At 48.2% G+C, this 15,881-nt stretch overlaps 1 protein-coding gene across 4 annotated transcripts in view; it reads right to left on the bottom strand.

Annotated features, from left to right (window-relative positions):
* Positions 1-13,645: 13,645 nt before the first annotated feature.
* spata1 (spermatogenesis associated 1) overlaps positions 13,646-15,881 on the bottom strand; it is a 130,803-nt gene continuing 128,567 nt past the window's right edge. For all 4 annotated transcript variants that reach the window (XM_038793658.1, XM_038793659.1, XM_038793660.1 and 1 more), the window contains one exon: positions 13,646-14,097. In XM_038793658.1, coding sequence (XP_038649586.1) covers positions 13,969-14,097 — 129 coding nt within the window. In that variant the 3' untranslated portion in view covers positions 13,646-13,968. The remainder of the gene's footprint in view (positions 14,098-15,881) is intronic.

The raw sequence follows: 15,881 nt of genomic DNA on the forward strand, positions 1-15,881 counted from the left end.
CTTCTCCCCCCTTATTGCTTTTTTAGTTGTCCTCTGCTCGCTTTTAAAGGCTTCCCAATCCCCTGGCTTCCCACTAATCCTCGCTACTTTGTATGCTTTTTCCTTTGCTTTTATGTTATCCTTGACTTCCCTCGTCAGCCATGAATGCCTTGTCCTCCCTTTAGCATGTTTCCTCCTCCTTGGGTTGAATTTCTGTTGTGCCTCCCGAAAAACTCCTGCCATTGCTGTTCCACTGTCTTCCCTGCTCGGCTCCTTCTCCAATCAACTCTGGCCAGCTCCTCCCTCATGTCTTTGTAGTTACCATTATTTAATTGTAATACCGTTACATCTGATTGCAGCTTGTCCCTCTCAAACTGCAGGGTAAATTCTATCATATTGTGGTCACTGCTTCCGAAGGGTTCCTTCAGCTTAAGTTCCCTAATCAATTCTGCCTCATTACACATCACCAAATCCAGAATTGCCTGTTCCCTTGTGGGCTCTACCACAAGCTGCTCCAAAAAAAAATCTCTTAAACATTCCACTAATTCCTTTTCTTGGGACCCACTACCAACCTGATCCACGAGAATATTGAAGGCGCCCATGATTTTTGTAATATTGTATTTTTTACATGCTTTCTCTATCTCCTGATTTATTTTCTGCCCCACATCCTGACTACTGCTAGGGGCTTGTATATAACTCCCATCAGGGTCTTTATACCTTTGCGATTCCTCAACTCTACCCACAGAAATTCTATGCCTATTGATCCTACATCGCTCCTTGCTATCGATTTAACTTCATTCTTTACAAACAATGCAATCCCGCCCCCTTTGCCCATCCGCCTGTCCATTCGATAGGACACATAGAATACACAGTGCAGAAGGAGGCCATTCTGTCCATCGAGTCTGCACCGACCCACTTAAGCCCTCACTTCCACCCTATCCCCGTAACCCAATAACCCCTCCTAACCTTTTTGGTCACTAAGGGCAATTTAGCGTGGCCAATCCACCTAACCTGCACGCCTTTGGACTGTGGGAGGAAACCGGAGCATCCGGAGGAAACCCACGCAGAAATGTAGAGAACCGTGCAGACTCCGCACAGACATTGGCCCAAGCCGGGAATCGAACCTGGGACCCTGGAGCTGTTAAGCTACAATGCTAATTACTGTGCTACCGTGCTGCCCAATATCCTTGTATATTTAATTCCCAGCCCTGATCCCTTGCAGCCACATCTCTGTGATGCCCACAACATCCCGTACCAGCCTCCCCGAACAGGCGCCAGAATGTGGCAACTAGGGGCTTTTCACAGTAACTTCATTTGAAGCCTAATTGTGACAATAAGCGATTTTAATTTTCAACATCATACCAGCCAATTTCAACGTGTGCAACAAGCACATTTACCTTGTTCCGTACACTGCGCGCATTAAGATATACACCACTCCCGCATTGACCACCTCCCTTCTCACACTTGGCACCTTTTTGCTCTGCCTGAGGGTGATGTTGTTCTCTTATTTTTGTTCTCTATTTCCCCTTCAGTTGTTACACCTTCTAAGCTCACATTCTGACTCCCACCTCCCTGCCAGATTGGTTTAAATCCTCCCGAGTGACTCTAGCAAACCTCCCAGCCAGGATATTGGTGCCCCTCCAGTTTAGATGCAACCCGTCCTTCTTGTACAGGTCCCACCTGCCCCGGAAGAGATCCCAGTGGTCCAGAAATCTGAAACCCTCCCACCTACACCACTGGTTTAGCCACTTGTTTAGTTACACTATCCTATTTCTAGCCTCATTGGCACATGGCATAGGGAGTGATCCTGAGATTGCAACCCAAGATGTCCTGCTTTTTAGCTTACTGCCTAACACCCTGAACTCCTTCTGCAGGACCTCATCACTCTTCCTGCCTATGTCGTTAGTGCCTATGTTTACTACAACCTCTGGCTGTTCACCCTCCCCCTTCAGGATCTCCTGTTTTCATTCATGTCAATATAATCTAATTGTCAACCCAGTTGAATGAAATTCCCACAGAATCTTGGCATGTGAGTAGTCATCCTATAATCACCTATCAACATTCTGGGGGTTACTACTGACCAGAAATTGAACTGAGTTTGGCATATAAATACCGTGGTCACAAGAGCAGATCAGAAACTATGAATCCTGCGATGAGTAACTCATCTCCTGACTCCCCAAAGCCTGTCCACAACTTACATGGCACAGGTCAGGAGTGTGAGGGAATACTCTCTACTTGCCTGGGTGAGTGCAGCTCCAACAACACGCAAGAAGCTCGACACCATCCAGGACAAAGCAGCCCCGCTTGGTTGCTGCCCCTTCTACAAACAACTGACTCGCTCGATGACCAACGCACAGTGACAGCCGTGTGTACCATCTACAAGTTGCACTGTAAGAACTCATCAGACCTCTTCCGACAGCTTCTTCCAAGCTAATGCCCATTACCACCAGGCGAACAAGAGCAGCAGGTATCTGGGAACCCCACCACCTGGAGGTTCCCCTCCAAGTCACTCACCACCCTGACTTGGAAATATATGGCTGTTCCTTCACTGTCACTGGGTGTAAATCCTGAAAGTCCCTCGCTAACAGCATTGTGGGTGTGCCTACACCACATGGACCGTTTGTGGGTTCAAGTAGGCAGCCCACCAACACCTTCTCAAGGGCAATTAGTGCTGGACAATAATATATGGCCAAGCCAAGGAAGCCAACATTCCAAGATTGAATAATAATTTCCTGGGTGGCACGGTAGCAGAATGGTTAGCATGGTTGCTTCACAGCATCAGGGACCTGGGTTCGATTCCCGTTTGGATCACTATCCGTGTGGAGTCTGCACGTTCTCCCCGTGTCTGTGTGGGTTTCCTCCGGGTGCTCCGGTTTCTTCCCACAAGTCCCGAAAGACGTGCTTGTTGGCTGAATTGGACGTTTTGAATTCTCCCTCAGCGTACGTGAACAGGCGCTGGAGTGTGGCGACTAGTAACAGTAACAGTTGCACAGTAACTTCATTGCAGTGTTGATGTAAACCTACTTGTGACAATAATAATAATTATTATAATAAAAATAATGCTTCTCTCATTGCCAACATTCAAAACTCAGCACTGGGTTTGGATGGGTGGGGATGGGTCTGTCTCCCATTTTCTCTCAGTCTGCACAATGAAGAATCAGAACCATTTTTATTCCTGATGCAGCTTTATCTTTAGCAAAGGATAAACTGCTGGAAAATCTCAGCAGGTCTATAAGGAGAGAAAAGATCTAACGTGTCGAGTCCAGGTGTCCCTTTGTCAAAGCATGAAGTCAAAACTGAGACGCAGAGTATTTCGCTGCTGTGTTTATTGATTTTGTTCTGTCTCATAACTCTCCTCTCACCCACAGGTTCCTTCTCACGGTATGAATTAAACTTTGGGAAGAGCGAGAACGTGGTGGTTCGCCCTCGGGGGGGGGGGGGGAAGAGCTGGGTCGGGGGCCGCTGCTGTTCCTTCTGGTATCTGGGGGTCCAGGTAGCTTGGGATTGAGCGAGCAGGGTTAGAGCGGATCTACAGAGGGGGCACAGACTTGCGTTGTCGCTGGTTGGGGCGGGGGGGGGGGTGGTTTTAACCCATTAAGATGAATATCTTGCCACGGTTCTTGTCTTTATTTCAATGTGTCCTAGTTTTTCTACATAAGTGGCTTTTCCGAGGGATGGAGCGGCTCACAACGGGTTTCATTTGGGTGGGGAGAACCCCTCGGATTTGGAGGAGGTCCTACAAGAGGGATAGGCAGGTGGGTGGGCTGGGGCTGCAGAATTTGATGTTTTATTATTGGGCGGTCGTTGAGGGGAAGGTGTTGGGGTGGTGCAGTGACCAAGTAGCTGCCTGGAAGCGGATGGAGTCGGGGTCGTGCGAAGCGGGCTGGCTCGGACGGTGTCTCTGTCGTTTGCTCCAGTGACATATTCTTCGAACACGGTGGGCCTTTCCAGGTTGAAAATACGGCGGCAACTCCGACAGTACTTTAAACTGGGGGCAGTGCCAAGATGGGCCCGTTGGAATCATTTGTTTGAGCTGGCGAAATTAGATGCCACATCTGGGGGGGTGGATACCTGAGGGGCTGGAGTGGGTGAAGGATTTGTTTCTGGAGGGGCGGTTTGCAAGCTGGGAGGAGTTGAGGGAGACAGCAAGACTTGTGGGAGGGCCGTCCCAAATTGGAAGGTTTTGGGAGGTGTTTCTTCAGCACCCTATTGCCAATCCTAAATGTTGATTCAGAGCCCTGTCCGTTAGTGGCTGTTTGGGGTGTCAGAACGGGTGTGGGAGCGGATGCCCTGACATTCACCTTGCTGATTGCTCGGTGGGGTATTCTGCTGAGTTGGATGCGGGCAATGCCACCTCATCCCTCAACCTGGCCGGGAAACTGAATAGAGTTTGTTCACCTCAAGAAGGTCAAGGTCACTGTGAGGAGTTGATGCGTTCTACTGCAGATGGTGCATGTTAAGGAATTGGTCGCTGTTAGTGGGGGGGGGGGGGGGGGGGGGGGGTGACTGCTCGGGTTGTATTTCCGTTAAGGGGTATTGTTACTGCTGTTGTGTGGAATATTTTATTATGCAGATACATGTGTTGGTTTTGCTTTGCTTTGTAAATTTATTACATAAAATGTGAAAAGTTCAATTTTTAAAAATGTTTTAAAAGGAGAAGTTAACGCAATAATGAGGAAGGATATTAGCTCCAACAATGTGGAATCTGTATGGGTAGAGCTGAGAAAAATGAAGGAATAAAGAACCTCAGCAGGGGTTGTCTATAGACACCCAGACTATAGTAGTGATGTTGCGAATGGCATTAAACAGGAAATTAGAGAGAGAAATGCGATAAAACAACATCTGTAATTATGCTCGACTTTAATCTACATATAGATTGGGTAAATCAAATTAGCCACAATACCAGAGAAGAGGAATTCCTGGAGTGTATGCGGGACAGTTTTCTGGATCAATATGTTGAGGAACCATTTTAGACTGGGTATTGAGTGATGAGGAAGGAATAATTGGCAATCTCGTTTTCGCACGACCCCTTGGGGATGAGTGACCATAATATGAATCTTCATCAAGATGGAGAGTGTTGTAATTGATTCTGAGGCCAGGGTCCTGAATTTAAATAAAGAAAACTACGATGATCTGAGACCCGGGTTGGCTATGATGGATTGGGGAACGTTACTGAAAGGGATGGCGGTCAATAGGCAATGGCAAACATTCAAAGAGCGCGTGGGTGAACTGCAACAATTGCTCATTTTGGTCTGGCATAAAAGTAAATTAGGAAAGGTGGCCAAACCATGATTTACAAGGAAAATTAGAGTTAGGATTAGATCCAAGGAAGAGGCATACAAATTGACTAGAATAAACAACAGACCTGAGGATTGAAAGCAATTTAGAATTCATTAAGAAGGGGAAAATAGAGTATGGGAGTGAGCTGGCAGGTAACATAAAAACTGAAGAAAGATTGGTGAAGGCAAATTAAATTTAGTAAAAGGGGAATGTATTATAGAGGAACAACGAAATGGCTGACCAACTAAATACATACTTTGGCTCTGTCTTCACAAATGAGGACACATTGTGAGAGGGAGGAACTGAGGGACATCAGAATTAGTAGGGAAATGGTGTTGGATAAATTGATGTGTTGAAGGTCGATACATTCACAGGGCCTAATATCTACATCCCAAAGTACTTAAGGAAGAGGCCCTAGAAATGGTGGATGTATTGGTGGACATTTCCCAAGATTCTATAGACTCTGGAGGGTAGCTAATTTAACTCCACTATTTAAAAAGGAAGGCAGAGAGAAAACAGGGAATTATAGACCAGTCAGCCTGACGTCAGTAGTGGGGGAAATTCCAGAATCCACTATCAAAGATTTTGAAGCACAGCAGTGGGAAAACTGTGGCAGGGTCAGACAGAGTCAGCAGGGATTTATGAAGGGGAAATCATGCTTGACAAATCTACTGGAATTGTTCAAGGATGTAACCAGTAGAGTTGATGAGGGGGAGCCAGTGGATGTTGTTTATTTGGACTTCCAGAAGGCTTTTGACAAAGTCCCACTTGAGAGATTAGTGTGTAAAATGAAAATGCATGGGATTGGGGGTAGTGTATTGAGATGGATAGAAACCTGGTTGGAAGACAGAAATAAACGGGTCATTTTCTGCATGGCAGGCAGTGACTAGTGGGGTACCGCAGGGATCGGTGCTCGGACCCCAGCTAGTCACAGTATATATTAATGATTAAGATGAAGTAACTAAATGTCATATCTCCAAATTTGCAGATTTTTTTCATAGAATTTACAGTGCAGAAGGAGGCCATTCAGCCCATCGAGTCTGCACCAGCTCCGGGAAAGAGCACCCTACCCAAGGTTAACACCTCCACCCTATCCCCATAACCCAGTAACCCCACCAAACACAAAGGGCAATTTATCATGGCCAATCCACCTAACCTGCACATCTTTGGACTGTGGGAGAAACCGGAGCACCCGGAGGAAACCCACACAGACACGGGGAGGATGTGCAGACTCCACACAGACAGTGACCCAAGCCGGAATCGAACCTGGGACCCTGGAGCTGTTAAGCGATTGTGCTATCCGCAATGCTACCGTGCTGCCCGGGATGACATAAAGCTAGGTGGGAGGGTGAGTTATGAGGAGGATACAGAGATGTTTCAGTGTGATGCGGAAAGTTAAGTGAGTGGGCAAATGCATGGCAGATGTCGCATAATGTGGATAAATGTGGGTTGTCACTTTGGTAGCAAAAACAGGAAGGCAGATTATTATCTAAATGGCTATAGATTGAGAGAGGGGAATGTTCAACAAAACCTGGGTGTCTTTGTACACCAATCGCTGAAGGTGAGCATGCAGATGCAGCAGGTGTTAAAGAACGCAAATGACTTACCTTCTGGGAATGGAAATCGCAGAGCTGAGAGGAACACCCTGCACTGGGAAGAGGATGAATACAGCGCGAGGCTCAGGGCCTTCACTGCCTTCTGGGAGCAGAGACAGCCGGACCTGTCAGGGACACCCTGATCTGGGAACAGGATGAATACAGCCTGAGTCTCGGCGCCTCCGAGCGACACCCTGTACTCCAGCAGCGGGCTGAGTTAGAAAAGCAATCCTGGAGTGACATCACGGGAAAACGATAAATTCATTGTTTGGTAAGTTACTGCTAATTTGAATGACCTATTGTAAATTGCAATAAGATTAAAGGTAACAAGGAGAAGTATTTCACAGATTTACAAAACAAAACCAGTTGGGAATTTATAAAAAACAGAGATGCGAGACCAGGCCGACCTGTTGTAGCTACGTGACGTGGGAGCTGGTGGATTCCATTAAGGTCCGAATGACCACATCTATAGCAAGTGTTGGCCGCTTGAGGAACTTCAGCTCAGAGTTTATGGAGTCTGATCATCAAGCGATGCAACACATCAGGGAGGGGGTGTGTTACCTGGATGCTGTGAGTCAGATTGACCACCTTGATTTCGACCAGTAGTCAGGGAGGTAGGTAGAGGAATCTGGGAGGTAGGTGTTGTGTTCTGCTGCCTCGGTTAACACAGGCTGCTACTTGATGCAGTCTTTACTAAAGGATGCTCCAGACTCTGAAATGAGTTCAACGTGTTCATTGAACTATTAACACAGTTCTCAAATGAGTTCGACTCTCTGCTAATCTTTCTGTAGTTACTCAGTCTAACTGTACCAGCTTGCTCTAAGCCACGTGCTGGGGTGTGATGCTACTGATCAACCCTGTTTAACTCTCTAGCTGTCTGTCTGTGGAAAGAGGCTGGGTTTGAGTGCCTTATCCCTTTTATAGTGTTTATGTCATGCCCCCTTGTGGTGATGCCGCCTCTGAGTGTCCTGACTGCCCATTGGTTGTGTCCTATTCTGAGTCTTCATTAATTGCATGTTTGCATATCATGACATCTTCCCCCTTTTTTTTAGATACATGTGAATGTGTCTGTCTGATGTGACTGACTGAGGAATACAGATCAGAACAAACAAAACAAATGCTCATAAGTCCAGTCTCTGAGGCTTGCGTCTAATCCTCGTCGACTGCCGGAGAGGTGGTGGAGGGGATGACGTTGTCTTGACAGGCAAGTTGTAATTGAAAATATGGGAAGAAGTATCATTTGAAACATGCTTTACACGCTTTGATGATAGTCCGTGAGGTGAGGTCTGGCAGCTTCAGCACCTCAGGATAGTTCGAAAAGTAATCGATGGTTAAGATATAGTCGCGACCATTCGCGTGGAATAGGTCAATGCCAATCTTGGACCACGGGGAGAGGTCTCTAGGTCATATGGTTGGAATGTCTCCTGCTCTGCGCTGGTTTGAACCTCTGACAGGTTTCAGGTCCATGTCCGTGATGTCCTGGTTGATGCCGGGCCAGTAGACAGCTTGCCAGGCCCTGTGTCTGCACTTTTTTACGCCCAGGTGTCCCTCATGAATCTGCCGCAGCACCGTGCTCTGGAGACGTAGCGGGATGACTATCCTGTCCAGCTTGAGCAGGTTGCCGTTGATCAGCGTCAGGACATCCTTGACATTGTAGAATTGAGGGCATTGCCCTTTCTGCCAGCCATTGCTGAGGTTGTGGATGACTCCCTGCAACAGGGGGTCTTTGGCCATCTCTTCTCGGATGAGAACGATCTTCTCATCTGTGCCGGGAGAGTGCTTGCACACAGTTGTACCTGCAATTCAATGTGCTGGTGGGACAATGCATCAGCGATGATGAGCTCCTTGCCAGGTGTGTACACCAAATTGAAATCATACCTCCGGAGTTTGAGCAGAATTCTCTGCAAACGAGGTGTCATGTCGTTCAGGTCCTTTCGGATGATGTGGACCAGAGGCCTATGATCCGTCCCAACAGTAAATGTTGGCAAGCCGTAGACATAATCATGAAATTTGAGGATGCCGGTGAGAAGCCAGAAACACTCCTTCTCAATCTGCGCATATCTAGTCTCAGTGGGTGTCATTGCCCATGACGCGTCTGCTACTGATACCCAGGATGACGTGTCTTCTCTTTGAAGCAAAACTGCCCCAACGTCATCCTGACTCGCATCTGTGGATATCTTGGTCTCTCGGTCTGGGTCAAAGAATGCAAGGACGGGTGCAGTGGTGAGCTTGGCTTTCAGCTCCAGCCACTCTGTTCGGTGCTCCGCCTTCCATCCACTCAATGGCGGTTGATTTTTTCACCAGGTTACGTAGGGCCATGGTGTGTGTGGCCAAATTCAGGATGAACTTGCCAAGGAAATTGACCATTCCCAGAGAGCGCATTATTGCCTTCTTGTCCTCAGGGACTTTCATTGCCTCGATGGCTTTAATTTTGTCTGTGTCCGGGCGCACACAGTGTTGCGAAATCTGATCGCCCAGGAACTTCAGCGTGGATGTCCCAAAACAGCACTTGGACCTGTTTAGCTTGAGGCCATATTCATGTATGCGTCGGAATACTTTCTTGAGTCGCGACACATGTTCCTCTGGGGTTGTGGACCAGATTATGATATTGTCAACGTAGACACGAATCCCTTCTATTCCCTCCAAGATCTGTTCCATGATGCGATGGAAAATCTCTGATGCCGAGATGATGCTAAATGGCATTCGGTTGCAGCAGAACCTGCCAAAAGGCACGTTGAAGGTGCAGAGCCTTCTGCTGGATTCTTCAAGTTGGATTTGCCAAAATCCTTGTGATGCGTCCAATTTTGTGAAGAAGCGCATTTGTGCCATCTCACTTGTGATTTCTTCCCTCTTCGGGATGGGGTAATGTTCCCGCATAATATTTTTTTTTATAGCCTTGGGGTCAATGCAGATGCATAGGTCCCCTGAAGGCTTCTTTACGCACACCATCGAGCTGACCCAGTCGGTTGGTTCAGTGACCTTGGGGATGATGCCTTTTTGGTGTTGACTCGTGAGCTCTGCCTTCAGGCGCTCTCTCAGTGAAGCAGGGACTCGTTGTGGTGCGTGGACAACTGGCTTGGCATCAGGCTGCAGTAGAATCTTGTACTCGTACGGCAGCGTGCCCATCCCGCTAAATACATCTGGGTACTGGGTTACAATGTTGTCGATGCTGGCCTGAAGATCCGAATGGGACGGCGTCGTGGTGTAGACCCTTTGAATGAGGTTATGTTGCTTGCAGGCGTGCGCACCTAGCTGGTTTAACAATCTCGAAGCGTAAGCTTGCTTGTGTGTGTCGGCTGGACACCTGCAGGTGGCAGGGCCCCAGTGCCTTGATTGCATTTCCATTGTAGTCCAGGAGGTTGCAGGCAGTTAGAAGGATTGTGGGGGGCTTCTTGATTCTCTTGAAGTCCACCTGCAAAATCAGGTTGGCAGAGGCACCTGTGGTCCTGAGTTGATGAGGAGCCTGAATCTTGTCCATTGTGCCTGTATTCAGTAGCTGGTTGTCACGGATCTGGCTGAGTTGAACTAAATAGATTGAACAGTCACCCCTGGTACCATGTTATGTTATGCTGCTTCAGATAACACAGCCTGCTACTTGATGCAGTCGTAACTAAAGGATGCTCCAGACTCTGAAATGAGTTCAACGTGTTTATTGAACTATTAACACAGTTCTCAAATGAGTTTGACTCTCTGCTAATCTAACTGTAGTAACTCAGTCTAACTGTACCAGCTTGCTCTAAGCCACGTGCTGAGGTGGGATTCTGCTGATCAACCCTGTCTAACTCTCTAGATTTCTGTCTGTGGAAAGAGGCAGGGTGTGAGTGCCTCATCCCTTTTATAGTGTTTATGTCATGCCCCCTTGTGGTGATGCCGCCTCTGAGTGCCCTGAGTGCCCATTGGTTGTGTCCTATTCTGAGTGCTCATTGGTCACATCTTTGCATATCATGACAGTATGGTTGCAGGAGCCTCAGCCTTGATGTTGTCTAACAGGTTCGAGATTCTTGTTCCCTGTGTGGATGAGAGTAGGGACTGTAGAGAGGATGAGGAAACTGACCATAGCACCATGGTACAGGGAGCCATTCAAGTGGGGGGAGAGAAATATAGTTGTAATTGGGGATAGAATAGATAGGGGCATTGACACTGTTCTCTGTGACCAAGATTGAGAACCCCGAAGGTTATGTTGCCTACCTGGTGCTTGGGTTCAGGATATCTCATCTGGGTTGCAGAAGAGCTTGGAGAGGGAGGGGAAAGATCCAGTTGTCATGGACCACATAGGTACTAATGATCCAGGTAGAATAAGGACAGAGGTTCTGCTGAAGGAATAGGAGCAGCTAGGGGTTAAATTAAAAGTCAGAACCAAAAAGGTAAGGCGTGATTCTCCGAAACCGGGAGAAATCGTGAGGCTGGCGTCAAAAACGGGCGGGTTTGACGCCAGCCTCCGCTCCCCCGACCGGGAACCGATTCTGGTCCCCGGTCGGGGCTAGCATGCCGTGGCCGTGAACTCCGGCATCGCGGGCTTAACGAATTTCGTTAAGCCCGCTTGCCAGAGTTTGCGACAGCTGATGCGTCACATGACGTCAGCCGCGCATGCGCGGATTGGAAGACTCCAACCCGCGCATGCGCGGATGACGTCATCGCGCATTTGCACGAAACCCGCGCATGCGCGGGCCGGGATGCCCCTCAGCCGCCCCGCGAATGGATACAGCGGGGCGGCGGAAGGACAAAGAGTGCGCGGGGTAAGTACCCGCTGCCCGCGATCAGTGCCCACTGATCATGGGCCCATGGCACCCTTGGCACGGCCGTGGTACTGCCGTGCCAATCGGTGCCATGGTTCCCAAGATCGCAACTTTACGGCCGTTTTTACGAACGGTCAGACCAGGTGTGTTTGACGTTCCTAAAAACGGTCGTAAAGGGCTTGGACTTCGGACCATCGGCCAGCTGAGAATCGCTGCTCGCCGTAAAAAAATGGCAGGCGGGCGTGGGGGGGGGGAGAATAGCGGGAGGGCGTCAGACCAGCGTGGCCGTAAAAATTTACGACCCCCGCTATTCTCCGCACCGTCGTGAGTGCGGAGAATCGCCCCCGTAATCTCTGAATTACTACCTGAGCCACGAGCTATTTGGCACGGGGTCAATAGGAATAAGGAGGTAAATGAGTGGCTCAAAGATTTGTGTGGGAGAATTCATGGGATATTGGCACAAGTACTTGGGAAGGAGGGAGCTGTTCCATTGGGATGGTCTTCACTCGAATCCTGCTGGGACCAGATTCCGGGCAAATCATGTAACTAGGGCCGTGGATAGGGCTTTAAACTAAATAGTGGGATAGAGGGTTCATTTGAATGCTAAATTAGAAAATCAAAGGTAAAGGAGAAGTTAGGAATTCAGATTCATTTTTTATAAATTTGGAGTACCCAATTGATTTTTTTTCCCAATTAAGGGGCAATTTAGCGTGGCCAGTCCACCTACCCTGCACGTCTTTGGGTTGTGGGGGCGAAATCCACGCCGACACGGGGAGAACGTGCAAACTCCACACGGACAGTGACCCAGAGCCGGGATCGAACCTGGGACCTTGGTGCAGTGAGACAGCGGTGCTAACCACTGCGCCACCGTGCTGCCCGAGGAATTCAGATTAGCGATGAAGCGGATTGATACCAGAAAATAAAAGGAAGGGACATAACACGTGGCACTAAGGAATCCGACAAGAATAGGGAAATTTGGTAACAGAACAACCATTTTTTCCAATTAAGGGGCAATTTAGCGTGGCCAATTCACCTACCCAGCACATCTTCTTGGGTTGTGGGGGTGAGACACACGAGAACAAAAGGGACTTCTTTTTTTTTAAAGAGTACCCATTTCTTTCTTTTTGTAATTAAGGGGTAATTTAGCGTGGCCAATCCACCCAGCCTGCATATCATTGGGAGCAGGGTTGTCTTGCTGCAGTTATACAGGGCCTTGGTGAGACCACACCTGGAATATTGTGTGTAGTTTTGGTCTCCTTATCTGAGAAAGGATGTTCTTCCTACAGAGGGAGTGTAGGGAAGGTTCACTCACCGGACGTATTCCTGGGACGGCGGGACTGACATGTGAGGAGAGATTGAGGCAGTTAGGATTATGTTCATTGGAGTTCAGAAGAATTTCACAGAAACCTATAAAATTCGAACAGGGCTCGACAGGGTAGATGCAGGGAGGATGGTCCTGATGGTGGGGGGGTGGCTAAAACCAGGATACAGGACAAGCCTTTAGGATTGAGATGGGGAGAAGTTTATTCACCCAGGGAGCGGTGGGCATGTGGAATTCGTTACCACAGGAAGTAGTTGAGGCCAAAACATTGTGTGCTTTCAAGGAGTTAGATATAGCTCCTGGCGCTCAAGGATATGGGGGTGGGGGGGGGGGGGGGGGGGGGAAGAGGAGTGAACAGCCATTATCATAAAGAATGGCAGAGAATGGCCTCCTCCTGTTCCTATTTTTCATGTTTCTATGTTTACCACTTTTGGGAATAGCTGGCTAATTTATCGACCTGTTTCAACTCTGTCATGGAGATTCCTTCGGTAGCCCACAAGCCTTTGAGTATGTATCATGGCAACAGAGGCGGCACACCATTGGCCAGAGGTGGTCCCACCACTGTCCACGGGGCTTCCCGTTCTTTTAACCGTCAGCAAGACCAGAACTCCGGTCGGAGAGAACGGCTGGAAAATCCTGGCCTTGGAGTGAGGCTTCAACCTAGTTCCCCCCAGGCCAGAGACCTGGGAAGCTTCACACCGAGCCACAACACCTGCTGATCTCGCTGATGTTTGGAAAGGATTGAAAAGGAATTTATTTTGTCCTTTAAGATTGGGCAGAATGTTCCACAACCCTCACTGCCCAGACAATGTCAATGAGATGTCCCAAAATGCTTCATAGGCAGTGAGGTGCTTTTTGAAATGTGTTCGCTCTGGAACATCAGCAAACGTGGAAGCTGTTTGTAGCAAGATCACACACAGGCAGCATGAAGATCACCTGAAGATCAGCGTGAAAATCACCTTGTGATTTCTACCCGAGGAAGGAGCAGTGCTCCAAAAGCTAGTGTTTGAAACAAACCAGTTGGACTTTAACCTGGTGTTGCAAGACTTCTTATTGGCTAAGATGCTGGAGCATTCAAACTGTGAGGTACAGAACCACCATGCAGGCGATTTAGCGACGATTGGGTCTTCTTCTGTGCCAGCTCAGCGCGGAGCACTCGGAGTTCTGTCGATGTCTGCTTTCTCAGCTGGAAAGACAATAGAGGTTATTGAAATACTTTTCAAAGATCTGCTTAACTGAATGGTAACTTTAATTATCTTATTCAGCCAAACATTGAACAGAAGCCAGAATGTTTTTCCCACAGCCTCATACGTAAAACAGCCAATCAACCCGTTCAAAATGACCATGTAAATAAATGACCATGTAAATAGCTTCCTCTTGTAGATTTCATTCCATAGTAACAGTTCCAATCCTCACCAGCGGGTAGATGTTGCTAATTGTGGTGACCTGTCTCATTTGTGGGGGGGGTTATCATGGGTCAAATAATCCATCGGACCAATCGCGGAGAGGCGACTGTTTGTCAGTGGGAACTGACGGTTAGAGATCGGAAGTTCTGGTGTTCAGAAGCATTCTTATCTCCGTGCTGTGTCTAGCTATTTCCCCCAGTGACTCCCTTGTTAGTTTGTCTGTCGAGTTGCTTGCCCTTCCTTCACAGCTATTACATCTGGCGACAAGATAAATCACAGCTCTTTCTATCATCTGCTACAAAGCAGGGGAGACGTCCTCGCATCGAACACCTTTTAAAAACCACTGCTGCGACAGAAAGTCGTCCTTCTAACAGCCTTCAGAGCTCAGGCTTGCAATCTCGTTCGAAGTTTGACAACTCTAGAGGCCCCCAGTACAAAAGCTGTTGATTGCGTTAGCCAAGGGGCGCTGCAACCCAAAACTAGCAGTGATTATGCAGTTACACAAATTTAATTCGACAATAGGAAACCCAGGGGAGACGAGCATTCATGGCACAGTTAAGGCAGTTGGCTGAGCAATGTGAATTTGGATCAACACCCAATGATATGTTGAGAGATAGATTAGTTAGTGGCGTGAATAACCTCAACATACAAAAAAGATCACTAGCAGAGACAAAAATAAACTTGACTAGAGTGTTGGACATTTCGCAGGCTACAGAAAATGCTGAAAGAGGTACGTTAGCATTGCAAAACGTGTAGGCGTTCCTCAGTCTGCTAACTATATTTACAAGTGGATTTTGACCTGAGATGGGTTTTGTTCGAGTGGAGATGAAGAGCAGTTGGTTTATTGTATTGTTAAGCATTGTTTAACTAGTAATTATAAGCTATTGTCCATATGATATTAAAGTTGGTAACACTGCATTAGTAATAAAGTTTATTTTAATATACCATGGTCTGGATTCTGCGTTTCTGCGGCTAAGTGACAAAGCCATCAGGAGACCTTTGGTGTTTCACGCGGTTAGATCGGCGCGAACCCCTCACCGATTATGGTAAGTACCGGTGCCACCTGGAAAACCCGCAGATCGAGCGAAAAACGGATGGATAATTGCCAGGTCCCAGCTGCGCATGCACAGGGCTGACACGCAGAAACCGCGCACACCGACACCTGCACCAGTCGCTCCGGAAAACATGGCGCCGGCCATGCTGGACCGCGTACCAGCCCAGCCTGACCCCACAGTCCACCTCCTGGCCACCCCACACCACTCCCTCCAGCTCTAGCAGATGCCTACCAGCCAGCGGCACGGACCTTTGCCGAGTGTGGCAGCGCTGGGCACTGTCCGCAGCCGGCACGCCAGGTTCCCCACTGCTGAGACCACAAGTGGCCCACGCCATCAGGAACTCGGCCCATCGGGGGCGGAGCATCACAGGCGGGCCGGCTGATGTCTGGCTTCCTAACAATTGTGGGGATTTTGTACGGGATAATTGGAAACATTACAGGGGCAAAAGTACAGAAAGACATAGATTATTATTCATTTTCTATCATTGCAAAACATGGAAGAGAAAATAT

This window comes from Scyliorhinus canicula, chromosome 4 (assembly GCF_902713615.1).
Source record: "Scyliorhinus canicula chromosome 4, sScyCan1.1, whole genome shotgun sequence".
In the NCBI taxonomy this organism is placed as follows: Eukaryota; Metazoa; Chordata; class Chondrichthyes; order Carcharhiniformes; family Scyliorhinidae; genus Scyliorhinus; species Scyliorhinus canicula.